This window comes from Sus scrofa, chromosome 2, assembly GCF_054392235.1.
Source record: "Sus scrofa isolate SSC_HxYL_T2T_F1_AM1 chromosome 2, Sscrofa_HxYL_maternal_Yorkshire_Landrace_v2.0, whole genome shotgun sequence".
Classification (NCBI taxonomy): domain Eukaryota; kingdom Metazoa; phylum Chordata; class Mammalia; order Artiodactyla; family Suidae; genus Sus; species Sus scrofa.
In genome coordinates this window covers 157581266-157600429 of record NC_139384.1, presented here as the reverse complement: position 1 = coordinate 157600429, position 19164 = coordinate 157581266, and the positions used below count along the sequence as shown (strand labels likewise).

The 19164-nt window shown below is 47.6% G+C and overlaps 1 protein-coding gene across 9 annotated transcripts in view; it reads left to right on the top strand.

Annotated features, from left to right (window-relative positions):
• The first annotated feature begins 9504 nt into the window (after positions 1 to 9504).
• The window catches only part of PRELID2 (PRELI domain containing 2), an 81782-nt gene continuing 72122 nt past the window's right edge, over positions 9505 to 19164 (top strand). For 6 of the 9 annotated variants that reach the window (XR_014838976.1, XM_005661780.4, XM_021084956.2 and 3 more), the window contains exon 1: positions 9505 to 9706. Coding sequence is in view for 5 of the 9 variants with exons in the window: in XM_005661780.4 (XP_005661837.1) it covers positions 9632 to 9706 (75 nt within the window). In the remaining 4 variants the exon portion in view is untranslated. Of the gene's footprint in view, positions 11171 to 14366; positions 18083 to 19164 lie in introns of those variants that run through there. The other 3 variants (XR_014838973.1, XR_014838975.1, XR_014838974.1) reach the window with 3 other exon arrangements.

Below are 19164 nucleotides of genomic sequence, written 5' to 3'. Positions count from 1 at the left end.
GTTGTTGGACTAGTTAGCATCTCAGGAGGTCTAGGAATGGTCACCCCATCCTTTAACTGTTGTTTAATTGGTTGTCCTAGGGAGACTCTGAGAGCTTCACTGGAATGTTATTTCATGTAGAAACAACAGGCTGGCCTAGCCCTCTGGTCACCATGTATAATGACAATGTAGCAAAAAAAAAAAGGCAAGTCTGTTACACTCGGTCTCAAGTAAGGATCAGGTTAGGTGCATGCATGTGTCATAGTTCCATCCGTGGAATTAACCCTCTGACTGGCATGCTCTGCATCTATGTTACATCATCTCTAAGAGAAGATCCAAGTCGTAGGGGTAGACTTGGGGTCACCAAGTACACACAACCACCGCATAATATCATCCTCAGTAGTCACAGAAGCCATTGGGAAGTTAACAGCAAGGTCAGAAACCACTTGATTCTGAGACATCACTACCACCCTAATTGGATATGCTCTTACTGATAAGATTAGCTGGCTTGGTGAGAAAACATAGGCAGTTGCTTGATGGCTTACGTTAATTTTTTTTTTTTCTGTTTTTTGGGCTGTACCCACAGCATATGGACATTCCCAGGCTAAGGCTTGAGTGGAAACTACATCTGCGACCTACACCACAGCTCACGGCAAGGCTGGATCCTTAACCCACTGAGTGAGGCACGGGATCGAACCTGCATCCTCATGGATCCTAGTCGGGTTTGTTACCACTGAGCCACAACGAGAACTCCTGGCTTAGGTTAATTTTGATGTGATTATTTTAGGAAACAAATTTTTTTCCAATAAGGAAAGAATTTATTCAAGGTCCTTGTACGAATTCTCTATTTCTAGGGATAATTTCTCCAAAACCTGTATTTACCTCTTTAATTTTATTTTCTCATGCTTTTATAAGTCACCAGTAGATCTTTTGATTGGCTTATTTTTTTCTTTAGAGATATCAGTGCCTTTAATATGAACACTCTTGTGTGTTCTGTCTTCAAATCATTTCAGTGTTCTTCCAGCTAATTTGTGTCTATTAGTTGACCTATTAGTAAAAATTTGGGGAGACTGGATTCTATTCCCCGCTATCCCCCTGCATTGGCTGCACCTCCAACATGTGGAAGTTCCTGGACCAGGGATCAAACCTGTGCCACAGCAGTGACCATGAGCCACAGCAGTGACAGCACAGGATCCTTAACCCACTTGGCCACCAGGGAACTCTGGATTCTACTTTTTTTTTTTTTTTTTTTTTTTTTTTGCCTTTTCTAGGGCCGCTTCTGCGGCATATGGAGGTTCCCAGGCTAGGGGTCCAATCGGAGCTGTAGCCGCTGGCCTACACCAGAGCCACAGCAACGCAGGATCTGAGCTGCGTCTGCGACCTATGCCACAGCTCACAGCAACGCCAGATCCCTAACCCGCAGAGCAAGGCCAGGGATTGAACCCTCAACCTCATGGTTCCTAGTCGGATTCATTAACCACTGCACCACGACGGGAACTCCTGGATTCTACTTCTTTTGGATGGATTAATTAAGCTCTCCAAGCTTCAGTGTATTCATCTGTAACCTGTGGACGATAAAGTTCATGGAGGTGGTACTCCACCCGGATCCCCTCTTCAGGGCCTGTGCTCCCCCAGCTCCCACCCCACAGCCGTGCTCCTTCCTGGGAACTGGCTTCCACTGCAGAGGGATTGCCTCACCTGTCACCCAGCACCAGAGCTTCCTGTAGGGTTGGCTGAGCCTCAGGTGGAACCATATTTGGGGGCCCAATCCCAATCCTGCATTCCTCACTGCCTGATGGCTGTGTCTCCCCGAAGCACCCCCAAACCTCCTGTCTTCTCATTTCTGCCTGACCTCATCCATCAGAGAGTCCTTTGAGGAAAGTAGGAACTAGCTCAAGGCAGAGTTGGGTTGTGTTAAGGTCGTGATCTGTCCCCAGACTTGCTCGCTCTTTGCTTCGGGCTCTTCCTGGTCGCCCCTCTGGCCATTCCAGCTCTTCCATCCCTAACTGCTCACACCTACTTCCCCTGGAATAAAAGACGGGCAGGGGAAAGACCCTGTAAACTTACTTGCATCGAGGCCGAATATGTTACCCCTTCACTTTCTAAGTTACACTTCTTTTGAAATTTTCTCTGTGGGCCTTTGGTTTTATTACTATTGTTCTCTCTGTTGTGACCACAGCTGCCCTTCAGCAATTTCTGGTCTTCAGTCTGGTGCGAGATCAATCTTTTAAAATCAGTCTTCCCAGACAGGAAATACCTTAAATAGATTCTTTTAAAAGGCATGCCATTCATTGCGACTGCTATTGCAAAGAAAATTCCCCCTTTTGCACTAATATTGTAAGGTGAATTGGTCTTGAAGGAGGCAATTTTACCAAACAAATGCATAAAATTCTTACTGGATTTCTAAACAACCAAGGTGGAAAACGTAAAAACAGAATTGAAAATATAGATGTGAAAGGCAGCCCAACTTTCAAGGGTCTCAGGAGTTGGGCTGATTTGCAGAAGGAAGGAAGCCTGGCAGCCAAGAAAGAGTGATTTTTTTTTTCTTTCTTTTTTTCCTGGCATAGGACCTCATAACAGCTAAATTTTTTCCATGTCATATGAGGTAGGAGTCTCAGTTGAAAGCGATGGAGAACTTAAGCATAAAAGGAGATTTATTGGACGGAGTCTCCAGAAACTCAGAAAATTCAAGGAGCAATGGGAAACAGGTGAGATTTGAAGACTAGACCTGGAGATCTGGTTCCACCAGATTTTCTTCATATTTCACCTTGTTCGTGTCTGCTGCTGCAGGTTGAATTTGTCCTCCAGAAGGGGTTGAAGCCTTAACACCCAGTGCATGGGAATGTGACCTCATTTGGAAAGAGGATTTTAGCAGAGGGGTGAGTTAAGATGATGTAGGAGTTTGCTGCAGCCGCCATAACAAAGGATGAGTTATGAACGAGCAGCTTAAACAACGGAAATTCATTTCCTCACAGTTCCAGTGCCTGGAAGTCTAAGATCGAGGTGCTGACAGGGTTAAAATCGTCCTCAAAAATGGTCCTATCTTTTTACCCAGTGACTACCCTTAAGGACTCTGTTCTGAAAAAGCAATAAAACATGCTGATAAAAATCCACCCACAAGGATTTTCATGGTGGCTATAGTTCAGGTCCTGTCCCTCCCCGGCTCAAAGTTCTCAGCAGCTGCCTATTTCACTCAGAGACAAAGCTGCCTTCACAGTGGCCTAGAAGACCCTCTGTGACCTTTTGGCTTTGCTGATCATGTCTCCCAGGACCCTGCTCCAGGTTCCCTGGCCTTGGTGCTCAAAACAGCAGGCAAAGGAAGGCTGTCTCAAGGCCACTCCCTCCGCCTGGACCCTTCATCCCCCCAACCTGAGCTTGACTTGCTCCCTGTCTTCTTCCCAGTCTTTTATTTCAGAGTCTCCTTCCCTGGGAGCTCTTCCCTTCTGCCCTACCCTCATTTATCACCCTTCTTCCCCGCTTGAGTTTTCCTCCTTGGCACACCTGCTTGTGTAAGACTGGACACTATACATGTTTCTTTTGCTCAGCGTTGGGATTTGCCAAACCTCTAAGTTCCTCTCTAACGCGTCTAACTAGCTGACTCCTTGCCCTGAAATGTTTCCTCTCTGCCTGATTAAAATTCAGGAACTTCCTTTGTGTCGGGTTGCACCTTGCAGGCCTCCCGGCCCAGCCTCAGGACTGAAGAGAGAGCCTGGAGTCAGGGACAGAGTCATCAGAGCTTTAATGTACAGGAGGACTTGCACGTCTGAATCGAGGTCCTGGGGTGACACCCCACTGTGTGCGGCACACAGAGGGCAGGCCATGGTGGCAGGGTGCGCTACCTATTACAGAGGGTAGGGGTAGAGGGAATGGATGTCAGGGTACCAGGGAAACTGGCAGAAAGTCACGCCCCTTTGAGGAACAGTCATAGCGCAGGGAGTTCAGATCTAAAGATTAGAACAGTCACCAGCTGAGTCAGGGGGCAAGTGTGTAGGTATTTTCTGATGAGGCTCTATGATTTCGAGGGAAGATTAGCCAGGTGAGTGGGGTGTAGGTGAAGCAGGAACTGGTTGAGCAGGGGATGGACAGGGAGCGAGAGAACAGCCACGGTGGGTGGCCCTGATCGTACACTTCACTGGAGAATCAGTCGCATCCTTAACTAGGGGAAGAGAAGCCTGGTTCACTGATGCCATGGGGGTACCCTACCCTGACATCACGAACCTGTTCTGAGATTTTGCCTTCTTATCCCTGCAAATTGCTGCTTGCATCCCGGTATCCTGAGTCTCTCTCTAATCCCGCTCTGAAATCTCAGGGGGCAGAAGGGAATTTAGAGATAATCTTGACCCACTTGGTCATTTTGTTGATGGTGAAACTGAGGGGCAGGGACAGGAAGGAAACTGCTCAAGGTCCTAGTCCAGGTTAAGTATTCATGAGTTAATTCACCATGTACTATGTGCCGCACATTTTTACTCGGCCCTTGTGAAATAACAGAAAAAAACTCTCTCTGCCTCTGCTGCCCCCCCCCCGCCCCCGCTGCCCCTGTATCCCCTCCTCCTCACTTTAACCTCCTCCTGGCACCGATTCCTAAAACCCTTGTAATATCCTAAGTGATCAGAGCACTGGGAACACGTTGTGTCCTAATATTGGGTCTTTGACTCTGTTCCTGACACCAAGCTCCTCAATCCCTTGGAATTTCCTGGGTGATAGGAGCATCTTTTGTTCTAATGAGGCAACTCTGGGTGGGCTCCCGGATGGGAGTCCATCACCGGAGAGACCAAACCAGGATGCGAAACTTGACATTTTCAACTCCACCTCCCACTCTCCAGAGGAGGGAGAGGGACTAAAAATGGAGTTAATGATTGATCCTACCTCCAGGCAGGATGAAGCCTCCATAAACATCCCCCAAGTATGGGGTTTGGAGAGCTTCCAGGTTGGTGAAGCGTGGTGGTGCTGGGGGAGCCGCCTGGCCTGAGAAAGTGCCAGGCAAGTTTGGTGCCCCTTCCACCCGCCTCTGCATCTCTTCATCTCTTCCATCTGGGTGTTCATCTCCATCCTGTATCACGTCCTTTTTTTTTTTTTTTTTTTTTTTTTTCCTTTTTAAGGCCACATCTGTGGCATATGGAAGTTCTCAGGCTAGGGGTTAAATTGGAGCTGCAGCTGCTGGCTTACACCACAGCCACAGCAATGCCAGATGGGAGCTGTTTCTGAGACCTACACTGCAGCTCTGCAGGTTGTGGCAATGCTGATCCTTAACCCACTGAGCGAGGCCAGGGATCGAACCCACATCCTCATGGATACTAGTTGGGTTCTTAACCCACTGGGCCACAGTGGGAACTCCTATCATGTTCTTTTATAATAAACCAGGGAATAGTAAGTAAACTGTTTCCCTGAGTTCTGTGAGCTTCTCTAGCAAATAAATTGAGCCAAAGCGGGGGTCGTGGGAAGCTCTGCCCATCCATCTGAAGTAGGGGTGCCCACCTGGACTTGTGATCAGCCCATGAAGGGAGGGACAGTCTTGTGGGCCTGAGCTCTTAACCTGTGGCATCCGATGCTATCCCCAGACAGGTAGTGTCAGAAGTGAGCTAAATTGGAGGATGCTCAACGGGGTGACAGAGAAACTCCCACACATTTGGTGTCAGAAGCGTTGTGAGTGTGGTAGTGGCGTGAGAAGAAAGGAAGACAAACAAACCGAGAGGACGACGGAGGTTTTTCGTACGTGGTGCTGTATTGCTGTAGAGGGAGGCGTGGGTAACACACATTTCTCTCCAGTCTGGACAGCCTCACAGTTCAGTGGCGCGTTCACGCCAAGAGACGAGTGTTGAGATTGGATAAAAAAAGATCAGTGAAAGAGAGCTGGTCAGAAGAGGGAACTGAAGCAGCATGAGGAGGGTGAGAAAAGCAGAGAGGTCAGAGGGGAGGGAGAGGGTCAGGGCCGAAGCTCTTCAGCTCCTTAAACCTCAGAGCATTCGTAAAGGGTCAGTCGTCCACTCATTCCATCAAAAGGTGTTAGATGCCTACTGGGTTCCAACTACTGGACTTCGCCTTGAAGATCCCAAGATGAGTTTGGTATCTTAAAGACCAAATAAAGTCATGGACGTGTGAGGTTGGCCAGCAAATTTGCAAACTCCAGTCCCTGACTGGTCAAACCTCCCAATTTCAAAGAAAAGGGAATTTGTTTCTCAGCGCTTCTCTCTTCTTTGGGGACACAGCAAGTAAAGTTATGGTTGTGTCAACTGGCTGTGAGTCTCAGCACAAGACTGCTCGGCAGTGGCCTCCCCGTTTTCACCTTCGGAGAGCCCTGGTGTCCTTGGAATGGGCAGGTGGCATTTGTTCTTCCACGAGTCACCCAGCCAACCTGCCCAAGCACAGTGCTGGGTCCTTTAATCTTTGCCCAGTTAATCAGGAGTGTGTGGGCCGCTGTCCAAGACACATTCTAGAAGAAATCAGGGGTTAGGGAAGAGCAGAGGCGCAGGGCCCATCCTGGAGCTGGGCTTCTGTTTCATACTGTCTCCAGCTGCTGTCTGGCAGCAGAGGCAGGTGAGGGACCCCATAATCTCCACAAGTAAGTGATTATTTCTGTGTGATCCCCTAGGGACACCGGTGTTTGTTTGTTTTTCCTGTAAGAAGGAGAGGGTGGTGTTGTAGGGTCCCTTTACACAGGTAATAGCTTTGGCACTTAATCCCCACCCCATTCCTCATTCAGTATTCCTGGATAATGCAGCCCATAGGTTTAGTAAGGTGGGAATCAAGAATTAACTAATAGGTTTAGCAATTTGGTCATGACTGACCTTGATAACAGTAGGTTCAGAGGCCTGAACTTGTTGGAACAGGTTCAAGAGATTATAGGAGCAAAATGGAGCAGGGAATTGACACGGGGCTGGGGCTGGAAGAAGATAAGGGGTTAAGGCTGAACTTTTTTTGGGCATCAGCCTGCACCCTCAGCATATGGAGGTTCCCAGGCTAGGGGTCGAATCAGAGCTGTAGCTGCCAGCCTACCCCACAGCCACAGCAATGCCAGATCCAAGCCGTGTCTGCAACCGACACCACAGCTCACAGCAACGTCAGATCCTTAACCCACTGAGCAAGGCCAGGGATCGAACCTGCGTGCTCATGGATATTAGTCAGATTCATTTCCACAGAGCCACAGTGGGAACTCCTAAGGGTGGATTTTTTTGAAGAGGGATGAAATCACAAAATACTTGTATGCTGGTTGTAATGATTGAGTAGAGGCGAAACTGACGATATATGAAAGAGGGAGTAGCTATGGCTCAAGAGATGTCCTGGAACCAGAAAGAGGAAAGAAACTTTTAGGAGAGTGGTGGAGCTGTGGAGGAGGGAAGAGTTTTCCTTGACACTCTTAGGGTCCCGGCTGGATGTGAAAAGTAAACCGACCAGAACCAAACAAACAGAAAACAAAAAAACCCACCCCAACCCAAACCCAAACGAAAACAGATTAATGGGAGAAAAGGATACACACTTGCTTACTCCGAGTTTTGTAAGTGACACGGAAATGAAGACCTGAAGAAATGGTAAATCTAAGTGTTTTTATCCTGGGTTTGGTGAAGAGTGGGCAGTTGTGGAGAAAAGGGATAGGACGAAGGGTAAAAGAGGAAAATTAGGTAAAACCGGGGAATCTCGGCACGGCCTGTTTGTTCAGATTCTTCCCGGTGACCCTTCATCCCGGAGACGAACATGCTGCTTCCTCCAGGTGTAGAGTGGGCGCCGCTGGTCACGGGAGGAGATTCCGACTGACCTGCCTCAGGGGCGAAGGGCGAGGAGAAGCCAGAGAGATTTTCCTGCTTCGGCTGTTTTGACAAACTTCTTCAGCTTGAAATATCCTATATGCTAAGGTGCCATGTTTTGGGATATTGTGTTCTGAAACCCATCAGGTGGTTATTGAACACGGCTGTTATTAAACATTAAATTATGTAAATTTACTCAAACTAATTATAATTACTTAGTTGTCTTTTTAGGGCTGCACCCGTGGCATATGAAGGTTCTCAGGCTAGGGGTCGAATTGGAGCTGTAGCTGCTGGCCTACACCACAGCTCACGGCAATGTCAGATCCTTACTGACTGAGCAAAGCCAGGGATGGAACCCGCATCCTCATGGATACTAGTTGGATTTGTTTTCGCTGAGCCACGATGAGAACTCCTTTTTTTTTTTTTTTTGAAGGAGAGGTATTTGCTAACCAGCTGCAGCCCACATCTGGACTTGGTGGACCAAATTAAGTGCTAACAGTTCGTCCATGAGAACAGGAGAGAAGGCAGGGCATTTGACAGGTGGGCAGACAGATGTGGTATAGAGAGGTTTCCTATTTACCAGTGAGGATAAGGCTGGGGAGAAGGTGTTGGAGATTTGAAGTGAGAGGAGCTTGGGACAGTAAGTGGATTAGAGAAATGCAGTGTTTTTGTCTAAGCACCATGAAAAAGGCCCCTTGAGGTTAGTGATTATGAATGTAAAGAGAGGCCTAAGCTATCAGTTTGCCTCCAGGCTTTTTCACGGGCTTGGGTGAGGCAGTAAGTGGAGAACTAGCTGTATCCAAGGCTAGGGTTTTGCCAGCCAGGTATGACTGTGTGTCAGGGTAAGTAAGATTACGAAATTACAAATGTCAAAGCCACCACCCCGGAGACTTCCTCTTCATCCTAGCGAAAATCATGCCACCTATAACTTTGACCTGTTATCCTGCTTCTCCTCCTATTTGTGTGTATCGGGTGTTTAATCATCTGGCTCATCCATCCTCCATGACAACAGAGACTGTGCTTTGCTTACTGCTGGATCCAGAGCCTGTCAATCCAGCAGAGTGCTTGACACAGAGGAGGTGCTCAGGAAATAATATGTTAAAGAAGGTATCGGATTAACGGATTCACTCGCTTCCTCTTGTAAAATCTGTGCAGTGGAGTGAAGCACACTCAAAATCCCTTTCGTAGCCCTTTGTTCCTTGCTCCATCGTTTAACGCCATCGTGTTTAATGGGCATAGGCATTGCCTTACGGAGGCACGTGCAGATACCGCCAATTTTTAAGTCCTTGAGACCTAACCTAAACCTCAGAGGCAGCTGCCCGGTCCTGTGAGTAATGCAGTCATGGGCCTTTGTCACTTGAAACTCCCAACACGGAGGAGGGTCATAGAGAACAGTCCCTAAACTTGGAGGGAGGGTAGTTGATGTATTTAGTATTATTTTCTTTAGTGCTGCCAATAGCTGCTTAAGTAAGGCTCCAGGCGAGGTGATGACAGATGCCCCAGACGCAAGGTCCAAGAACTCGGGGCAGTTGCTGGAGGCTCGCCGGCGGAAACTTGGGTCCGCAGGCGTGGCCCGGGCGAGGGAGTGGCCATGGGCGTGGCGTGGCTGGGCCCCGGGGCGTGGGCGTGGCGTGGGCGGAGGTGGGGCGGGGCGGCCCCTGGCACCGCCAGCCAGCACTGACCCGGCCTCCGCGCCTCCCACGCCCGCCGCCCAGACTAGGACGCCAGCTGAAGGGGGCGGGGCGAGACGGACTGTCAGTTTCCCTGAGTGGACAATAAAGTTTCAGAAGTTTGAAAAAGGAGGAAAGAAACACCCCACGCCCCTTTGGCTGCTCCGGCGTGGACGCCTGCGGCCCTGCACGGGCAGATCTCCAGCGGCGGTGTGCGGGCGGAGGCGTGGTGGGCGCGCGGGGATGGGGGTCACCGTGGACGTGCACGAGGTGTTCAAGTATCCCTTCGAGCAGGTGGTCGCCAGCTTCCTCCGAAAGGTACTCGTCCTGCTCCGGTCCGGCCGGGGTTCGGGTTCTCTGGAGCTGCCCGGGGGCTCAGCCTTGTGCCCCCGAGGCTGCGGGCTCCCTCAGCTCCCCCTCTCCTCTGCTCTGCTCTGCTGCGCTCGCTCCAGCCGCAGGTTGCGCCTCTGGGATGTGCGGGGCGAGGGCGGGGGTGCCTTTTCTCGAAGGCTACCCCTCGAGGATCCCGGAAAAGTCTCCGTGCGCGGCCTCACGTTCACACCCTGCCCCACCTGGAGGGAGAGGCTTTGGGGGAGGGAGGCTCGGGGAGAACCGCAGTGCTGGAGCCGGGTTGAAATTGCACTTCACTCTCTAGAGCATCGTTGAAAGCTGGCGGGAGCCGCCGAAGCCTTCATCCCAGTTTACTCAGCTCTGTCGTGTTACCACCTCAGCACTTGGCTCTCGTTAAGCAGCTGTGGGCCTTGGGGTAGACTCCGTGCCTTAGTTTAGTTTTATAATATGTAAAATGGGAAGAACTAAAGTCCCAACTCAGGGGTTGTTGTGAAGATTCAAGCAAAGTATTCCTGTAAAGCTCTTATCACAGTAACTGATGCTACTTAGTTCTTTAAAAGGTTATTTTTTGTGTGATATAACTGCACACCTTGGGCCTCAATATTCAGTGGCCCTGTTTATCTCAAGGGCGCCTCCTGGGACTGTGGCTGGTAATGGTAGAATGGGAAATTTCTTGGTAGAATGAAAAGCACCCAGGCTTGCGAGACGGGACCCCTGGATTCACCTCTGGTTCTGCCTTTAGTTCACTGGATGACACCATTTAAGGGTCATCTCTCTCAGCTTCAATGTCTGCATCTAAGATGTGTGGGTTTAAAACAGTGCACAAAGTTGAGAGCTATGTTTTATTTGGCATACTTGCTGAGGATTTAAGCCCAGACACAGCATCCCAGAAGCTGAGGTTAGGGGGGAGCCAGGTTAGATTGGAGTTCAAACAAACCAGTTATTGGAATATCCAAAGAATACTGCTAATTAAAGACAACGAGCCATCTCAAGTTAAGGGATTTAGCACTTTTCTGTGTATGCGAAGATTGCGGGCTATGGGCTCACTGAAATTCCTTTGATATGTGCCTTAATGATCTGGAGCCAGTATCCTGTTTTTATCTGAACTAAATCCCCCCTGGGGACTGGGTTGTTGGGGGCTGCAGAGGTTGAAGAATTTATGGCCACAATATCCTTTGTTTACAGACATGGTGAGATGAGAGTGTTGTACCGGGAACTCTTCTTTCAGCTTTTACCTTCTTAAACAGGATTTGCAAGAATTGTAACTTGCCTTGGGCAGCCACCACTGGCCATGCTCCCCATCTGCCCCCTGGAAGCCAAATGGGGGAGTGGGGGGAGGAGATGCATTTTCTTAAGTGCTAAGACCTGACTTCTGGTTCCTGTCCTGGCTCAGTGGTTAACGAACCCTACTCGCATCTATGAGGAACGAGGGTTCCATCCCTGGCCTCGCTCAGTGGGTTAAGGATCCGGCATTGCCGTGAGCTGTGGTGTAGGTCGCAGATGTGGCTCGGGTCCTAAGTTGCTGTGGCTGTGGTGTAGGCCAGCAGCTACAGCTCCACTTCGACCCCTAGCCTGGGAACCTCCCTATGCTGCAGGTGTGGCCCTAAAAAGACATAAAAGAAAAAAAAAAAAAAAAAAAAGACCTGACTTCCTGTTAGAGGAGGGAATGCAGTTGCAGTTGGGCGCCCAGGTCACAAAGGAGTGAGTAGGACTGGGCCTTTTTGGAGGGGACTGTCACCTTGCTGATATTGTTAATTGATCCACTGGGTCCAGAGGAGTACCTGGCACCTGCTGGGTGCTCAGTACAGATCTGATGAATGATGAATGAATAACTGAATGAAAACGTGAATTACAGATCTGATGGAGACTTTGTCTTGGGCCAGGCCTCTGAACCCAGAAGAGAACCAGCCAACACCGTGTTTTTTGTTAGGACCAGCCCTTCGGAGTGTGGACCCTCCAGTGCCACTGTTCCTTGGGAACACCTTTCTTGGTTGTCCTTGTTAGAGCTGGAGGGACACTTTGGGCCTTATTGTTGGATAGTTACTTCTGCATGTGTCTTTTCCCTCTGTAGACTCGAAGCTTCTTTGGAGTAGCTATCACTCCTGCAGAAGCACCTAGCACAGCACCAAGGTCTCATCTAGAGAGTGATTGACGTGTGCTAAGCTTCTGGGCTAAATGCTTTTCTTTTCATTCAGCAGGTGCTTAGAGGCACTTTTCTTCCAGGTGCTAGGCCCACTGCTGGTCGCTAGGGCACCACAGACAGACCCTCTTCTCATGGGGCCAATGATCTCTAGTGGGTGAGACCGACTTGATAAGTGATCAACAAGGAAACGCATCACTCCAGTTGGTGGTGTGTATTTATTTACACAGGGAAAGTGCCCGGTGTTGTGACAGGATGGAGGCGGGGCCTGCTGACGTCCTGGAAAGTGGCCCTGAGCAAGGACTTCCTGGAGAAAGTGGTGATTGGGAAATTGAAGCTTGAGTAGGAGTTTCCTAGACGCATGGGGCTGGGGAAGGAAGTGCTTTCATAAATATCACGCTTACTCCTCTCGGAAGCTTTGGGAAGTAGTTGTGATGGCCTTCCGTTCCGTGGACTGTAGAAATATGTTCAGAGAAGTTGAAGCAGCTTTTGCAAGTTCCCACAGCTAGCTGTCGGGAGAGCCAGGATTGCAGCACATCTGAGTCCAAGCCCACACCGCTCATCGCCAGGCTGAGCTGCCTTGCACATACCAGGCACTCAGATAATCATTGAGGGAGAAAATGTGGCAGTCTCAATTTTGCAGTGTTCTTTATTCAGCCTCAGTTTCCCTTTGCCTGCCCTCTTCTCTCAGGGTTTATTCCTCTGGGTGGACCTGCTGTGCTTGATATAAAGGTACAGCTTTGAAGTATGGTAGGGAGAGAAAATACAGTGTTACAGTTTTGATTTGCTGTGTAACAAATCACCCTCTGGAGATTTTGTGGCTTAAACTGATGGTAGGCTTTTTTTTTTTTTTTTTTTTTTGGTCTTTTTGCTATTTCTTGGGCCGCTCCCACGGCATATGGAGATTCCCAGGCTAGGGGTCTAATCGGAGCCATAGCCACCAGCCCACACCAGAGCCTCAGCAACGTGTGATCCGAGCTGTGTCTGCAACCTGCACCACAGCTCACGGCAATGCCACATCGTCAACCCACTGAGCAAGGGCAGGGACCGAACCCGCAACCTCATGGTTCCTAGTTGGATTCGTTAACCACTGTGCCACGATGGGAACTCCTGATGGTAGGCTTTTAATTCTCCCTTTTCTGCAGGTTGCCTAGGCTCAGATGAGTGGTTTTTGGGGGCCATGTGCTGTATACCCTAAAGCTGCTTGTCTAGCTGGTTTCAGTTAGAATCTAGAAGAATTCTTCTTCTTCTTCTTTTTTTTTTTTTTTTTTAGGGCCACACTTGTGGCATATAGAAGTTCCCAGGCTAGGGGTTCAGTCAGAGCTGCCCCTGCCGGCCTATGCCACAGCCAAAGCAATGCCAGATCCGAGCCACATCTGCAAGCTACACAGCAGCTTGCAGCAATGCTGGGATCCTTAACCCACTGAGCAAGGCTAGGGGTTGAACCTGCATCCTCAAGGATCCTAGTTGGATTCTGAACCCTCTGAGCCACGATGGAAACTTCATTGTATCTGGAAGAATTCTTATTACATTCTTAGCACAGTGTCTGGCACCTAGTAAATAAAGGCTGAGGAGGACATTTTCAGAGGCTGGGCGAGGGAAAGGGGAGGAGAACGTTTGCAGAAAAGGTCAGGGATGGGGCAGTGCCGTCTCTGCTCTTTCTGTTCGCAAAGCAGCCCTTCACAGGTCCCGGAACAGGGATGTGTGACTGTCTCGAGGATGTCAATAAAATGCATTTACTGTGGGAATTAAAGCTGTGAACTCAGAGTTCCCTGGGGGTGCACTGGGTTAAAGATGCTGCATTGTCACTACTGTGGCTTGGATGCAGCTGCGGTGCGGGTTTGATCCCTGGCCCTGGAACTTGCCTATTCTGTGGGAGTGCACAAATAAATAAATAAATAAAGCCATAAACTGGATGTTGGTAGACCTGCCTCCTTCATTTTTTTAAACTAATTTTTTAAATCAAAGTATACTTGATTTACACTGTTGTGCCAGTTTCTGCTGTACAGCAAAGTAACCCAGTCATATATATTTATACACACACTATATACATTCCTTCTTTTTTTTTTTTTTTTTTTTTCCTTTTTTGGCCACACCTGTGGCATATGGCCATTCCTAGGCCAGGGATAGAATCCAAGCCACATCTGTGGCCTATGCCACAGCTGTAGCAATGCTGGATCCTTAACCCACTGTGCTGGGCTGGGGATTGAGCTGGCAACAACCACAGAGACAAACTGGATCATTAACCTATTTTGTCACAGTGGGAACTCCCTACATTCCTTTTTTTTCCTTTTCTTTCTTTCTTTTTTTTTTCAGAGCCACACCCAAGGCACTTGGAAGTTCCCAGGCTAGGAGTCAAATTGAAGCTGCAACTGCAGGCCTTCTCCACTGCCCTATGCCACAGCCACAGCAATGCCAGATCCAAGCCGCATCTCCGACCTACACCACAGACTGTGGCAACACTGGATCCTTAACCCACTGAGCGAGGCCAGGGGTTGAACCCACATCCTCATGGATACTAGTCCGGTTCTTAACCTGCTGAGGCATAGTGGGAATTCCTGCCTTCCTTATATTATCTTTTATCATGGTCTATCCCAGGAGACTGGATGTAGTTCCCTGTACTGTACAGCAGGACCTCATTGCTTATCCATTCTAAATGTAATAGTTTGCATTTACTAACCCCAGGCTCCTAGTCCATCTCCGCCCCCCCCCACCCCCCACCCCGGGCAACCACAAATACGTTTTATGTGTCTGTGAGCCTCTTTCTGTTTTTTGTAAATAGGTTTCTTTGTGCCATATTTTAGATTCCATGTAGAAGTAGACTATCGTATGGTATTTGTCTTTCTCTTTCTGACTGACTTCACTTAGTATGAGAATCTCTAGTTGCATCTGTGCTGTTGGAAATGGCATCCTTTTGTTCTTTTTAATGCCTGAGTAGTATTCCATTGAGTATATGTACCACATCTTCTTTATCCATTCATCTGCCCATGGACATTTAGGTTTTCTTCCATGTCTTGGTTATTGTGAATAGTGCAACAGTGACCATAGCATGTATGTATCTTTTTGAGTTATGGTTTTGTCCAAATATATGCCCAGGAGTGGAATTGCTGGATCATATGGTGGTTCTAGATTTAGTTTTCTGGAACCTTCATACAGTTTCCGTACTAATGTACATTCCCACTGGCAGTGTAGAAGGGTTCCCTTTCCCCACACCCCCTCCCCTGCTTCCTTCGTTAAAGGAGCTTTGAGGTGACGTTGGGAAACTGTTTTCTCCAGCCTATACTGTGCCCTTGTGCAAATTAGAAAGAGATGTCATCTAGGCAGTCTGCCCCATGAGCTCACAGTAAATGGGGATAGTGGAAAGTATATGAGGCGACTTATGCAAGTCAGAAAAAAGTCCTCCTTCCTCTGGGTAGCTGTAGCCCTGTGCCCACTGGCTTGATGGGAAAACCTTGTGCAGTGAGCAACATGCACAACACAACCCTACTGTCTTAATGTCTCATCTTTGAAATAATAGGCCCTGTACCCCACCTATCTCCCAGGATTGTTGTGAGGATCAAACAAGTAACAGTTTGACAGGCATACATTTTTTTTCTTTTTAGGGCTGCACCCTTGGCATATGGAGGTGCCCAGTCGAGGGGTGTAATCGGAGCTGTAGCTGCTGCCCTACACCACAGCCACAGCAACACCAGATACGAGCTGTGTCTGCGACCTACACCACAGCTCACTGCAATGCCAGATCCTTTAACCCACTGAGTGAGGCCAGGGTTTGAACCTGTGTCCTCATGGATACTAGTCCGGGTTCATTACTGCCAAGCCACAGTGGGAACTCCAAGCGTATATTTTTCTTAAGCATATGGTAGTAAGAATGATCCTTTTGGCAACATACGCTTTTATTTTTCTTTTAGTCTTTATGTGTTTTTTATTCAAAGGAAAGCACTTGGCAGAAGGGACAATCATACAAGGGTCTCCGGGAAGCATTTAGTCTGCTTTTACGCAGTGGTATGTTTGCAGGTGTCTGCAGCACGGAGGAAGTTCTGTTTTAAATAGTCTACTGATCTCTGGCTTCTGGTATGTTAGGACTTGCCTTCCAAGTTATAATATACTACTATTTTTAAAACCCGAGGAATGCTTGCTCTTCTTACACCTGCCTGTTGGATGCCACAGGCAAAACATAAGCTACATGCTTTCAAAGCAAAGTGGCACCTTGAAAAACAAACACCACAACATTCTTTGTTCCTGGAATGTAATGTTTCTCGATGAACTTTTCGTGGAGGAATGCTGTGAAACCCAAAATGGTTTATTCATCAGATGCTAAACTGAACTTGCCATGAATTGTCATGTCGGTGCTCTTGACAGGGTGTTTTGGCTTCTTTCTTTGGGTAACTCTTAGTTTTCTAGTTCTCATCATTTAGAGCAGGTTCCTTCCTGCTACAGAGAACCAGCTACAAAGAGAACACACTGTTGCATGGATGCATGTAGCAGCCTACAGGCTCCCTGGTCTCTGAAAGCTCACCTGAGTCTCTTTAATGGGCTCACTTTGCATGAGCTGGATTCCTAAATTTTCTTTCTAAAAATCTTCCTAAATTTTGTCTCCCTGAAATTGAAAGTCATTAGAAAGGCCCTAGAGAGTGATGGTGAAGCCTGGGTTTTTCTTGTTTATTCTCAAATGAGACCAGGGAAGTTACAGTTTTTCTAAGCGTAGAGTTGTTCAAATTGATTTTCTTATGTTATAGGACAAAAGAGTCCTTGTGCATAGAGAGTCACCTTCCTGAATAGAGATTTTGTCATCTGTTCCTGATGTATCTCAGGTACCCAAAGAAATCCTGGGACATAGTAGGTATTCCGCCAATCCTTATTGAATGAAATACACGCTTCTGGGGTTTAGCCTTATGTAATTTCCAGCTTAAATCGCTGTGGGATTCAGCGCCATGTGCTTACTTTGGGTACTGTAATGAAATGGACAGATTGAAATAGTTTCTTTGCTTCAACACCATGGCCTTGGGTTTTATTTATTCTAGTGAGGATCCTGATGTTCTCAACAAAATGGTCTGAGTGTTTACTCTCACATTCATAAAGGAGATTTATGAATGGCTATTTCCATTTAGAGTAGAAAGGTGATTGGGTAATTAATAATGTTTCCATTTCTGATGCTATCTTTTCTCCCTTGCAAATTTGACACGTACATGCATGGAACATCCCTCCCTGCAGAGTTTCTGAAATATTTGGGGTGGATCCATATTTCCAACATAGGTGGTGTGAGAAATGACAGGCCTCGGTTAACATAATGGTTATTTATCTTTTTGCGCACACCGTAATAGTCTTTCTTCACTGTTATCTTCCTCTCCTCAATTCTCCTGGAAGATGAGGCGCAGTGAAAGGACAAGCTGCAGAGAGGCGGGCCTGGGCTCTGGCATCAGGGTCAAGGTGCTTCTAGCTGCCTGAGTGTGGGCAAGTAAGTTCATTTTCCAGAGCCTCAGTTTCCTTATATGCAACATAGTATCTTCTGGAGTCCTTGGGGGAAGGTAAGTTGGCTCATGCACAGGGATTGCTTGCAGTTATGCCATATACAAGGTTAAATGTTGCCACACATAGGTGCTTTTAAAGTACTTGTTAAAAATCATTATAGGAATCCTAACAATAATCGTTACATGTATCCCATGAACTTGAAAATAAAAAGCTGGGAAAAGTAGCCTGTAGAAATCCTTACTACTGGAGTTTCCGTCGTGGCGCAGTGGTTAACGAATCCGACTAGGAACCATGAGGTTGCGGGTTCGATCCCTGGCCTCGCTCGGTGGGTTAAGGATCCAGCGTTGCCATGTAGGTTGCAGACATGGCTCGGATCCCGAGTTGCTGTGGCTCTGGCGTAGGCTGGCGGCTACAGTTCTGATTCGACCCCTAGCCTGGGAACCTCTATATGCCGTGAGAGCGGCCCTAGAAAAGGCCAAAAGACAAAAAAAAAAAAGAAAGAAATCCTTACTACCTTAGAGTGATAAAGGGGAGCATGAGCATGAATGATGTGCACATTTAAATAATGACATTTTTGCATGCTCCCTGGTGGCCTAGTGGTTAAGGATCCAGCATTGTCGCTGCTCTGGCTTGAGTCACTGCACCTCTGTGGCTCTGGTTCCAGACCTGGCCAGGAAACTTCTGCATGCTGCTGGTGAGGCCAAAAAAAAAAAAAAAAAAAAAAAAAAAGAAAGAAAAAAGACTTATTTAAAAAAAATCATTTAAATAATATTAAAGCATACTTAGTAAATGACCTAGTGGAGGTTGTGGCTTAATCATTGCCTAAAAGATAGGTGATTGTTAACTGTCAACGTATTAATAGTTAAACGTTCATTATGTGTGTATATCTGTGCCCCAGTAGAAATTCACGATAGGTCTGTGTATCATTCGGCCCCTGGGAGATGAAAAGCTGAACAAAACGTGGCCCTGACCTCAAGGAGTTCCCTGTCAAGGGGGACAAAAGGAAATAAATTACTTTTTGTGATAAGTGCTTTCTCAGGGGCATATCATAAACATCTTGTGTGGGGCGAGTTTGGTTTTTTACGATTTTGTGTTTTATTGAAATGTAGTTGATTGACAATGTTGTGTTAATTTCCGCTGTACAGCAGAGGGACTCCGTTAGACGTATGTACTCTTTTCCACATTCTTTTCTATTATGGCTTATCGCAGAATATTGAATACAGTCTGCTGTGCTACACAGCAGGACTGTGTTGTTTATCCATCCTGTCGATAATAGTTGGCCTCTGCTAACCCCAAACTCCCACTCCTCCCCTCCCCCCGCCCCCCAACCATGGTCTGTTCTCTTTATCTGTGAGTCTGTTTTTGTTTCATAGATGTGCTGATTTGTCTTGTATTTTATATCCCCCATATAGGGAGTTCCTGTGGTGGTTCAGTGGTAACAAGTAGTATCCTTGAGGACACGGTTCAATCCCTGACCTTGCTCAGTGGGTTAAGGATCCCCTGTTGCCACAAGCTGCAGTGTAAGTCAAACAGATGAGGCTCTTGATCTGGCATTGCCATGAGTGTAGGCTGGCAGGTGTAGCTCCTATTTGACCCCTGGCCTGGGAACTTTCACATGGTGCAGCTGTGGCCTTACAAAAAAAGACGAAATAAATAAATAAATAAATAAAAATAGATTCTATACATAAGTGGTATTTCTTCTTCTTCTTCTTCTTCTTTTTTTTTTTTTTCCCAGACTAGGGGTCGAATCAGAGCTACAGCTGCTAGCCTACCCCACAGCCACAGAAACACAGGATCCGAGCTGCATTTGTGACCT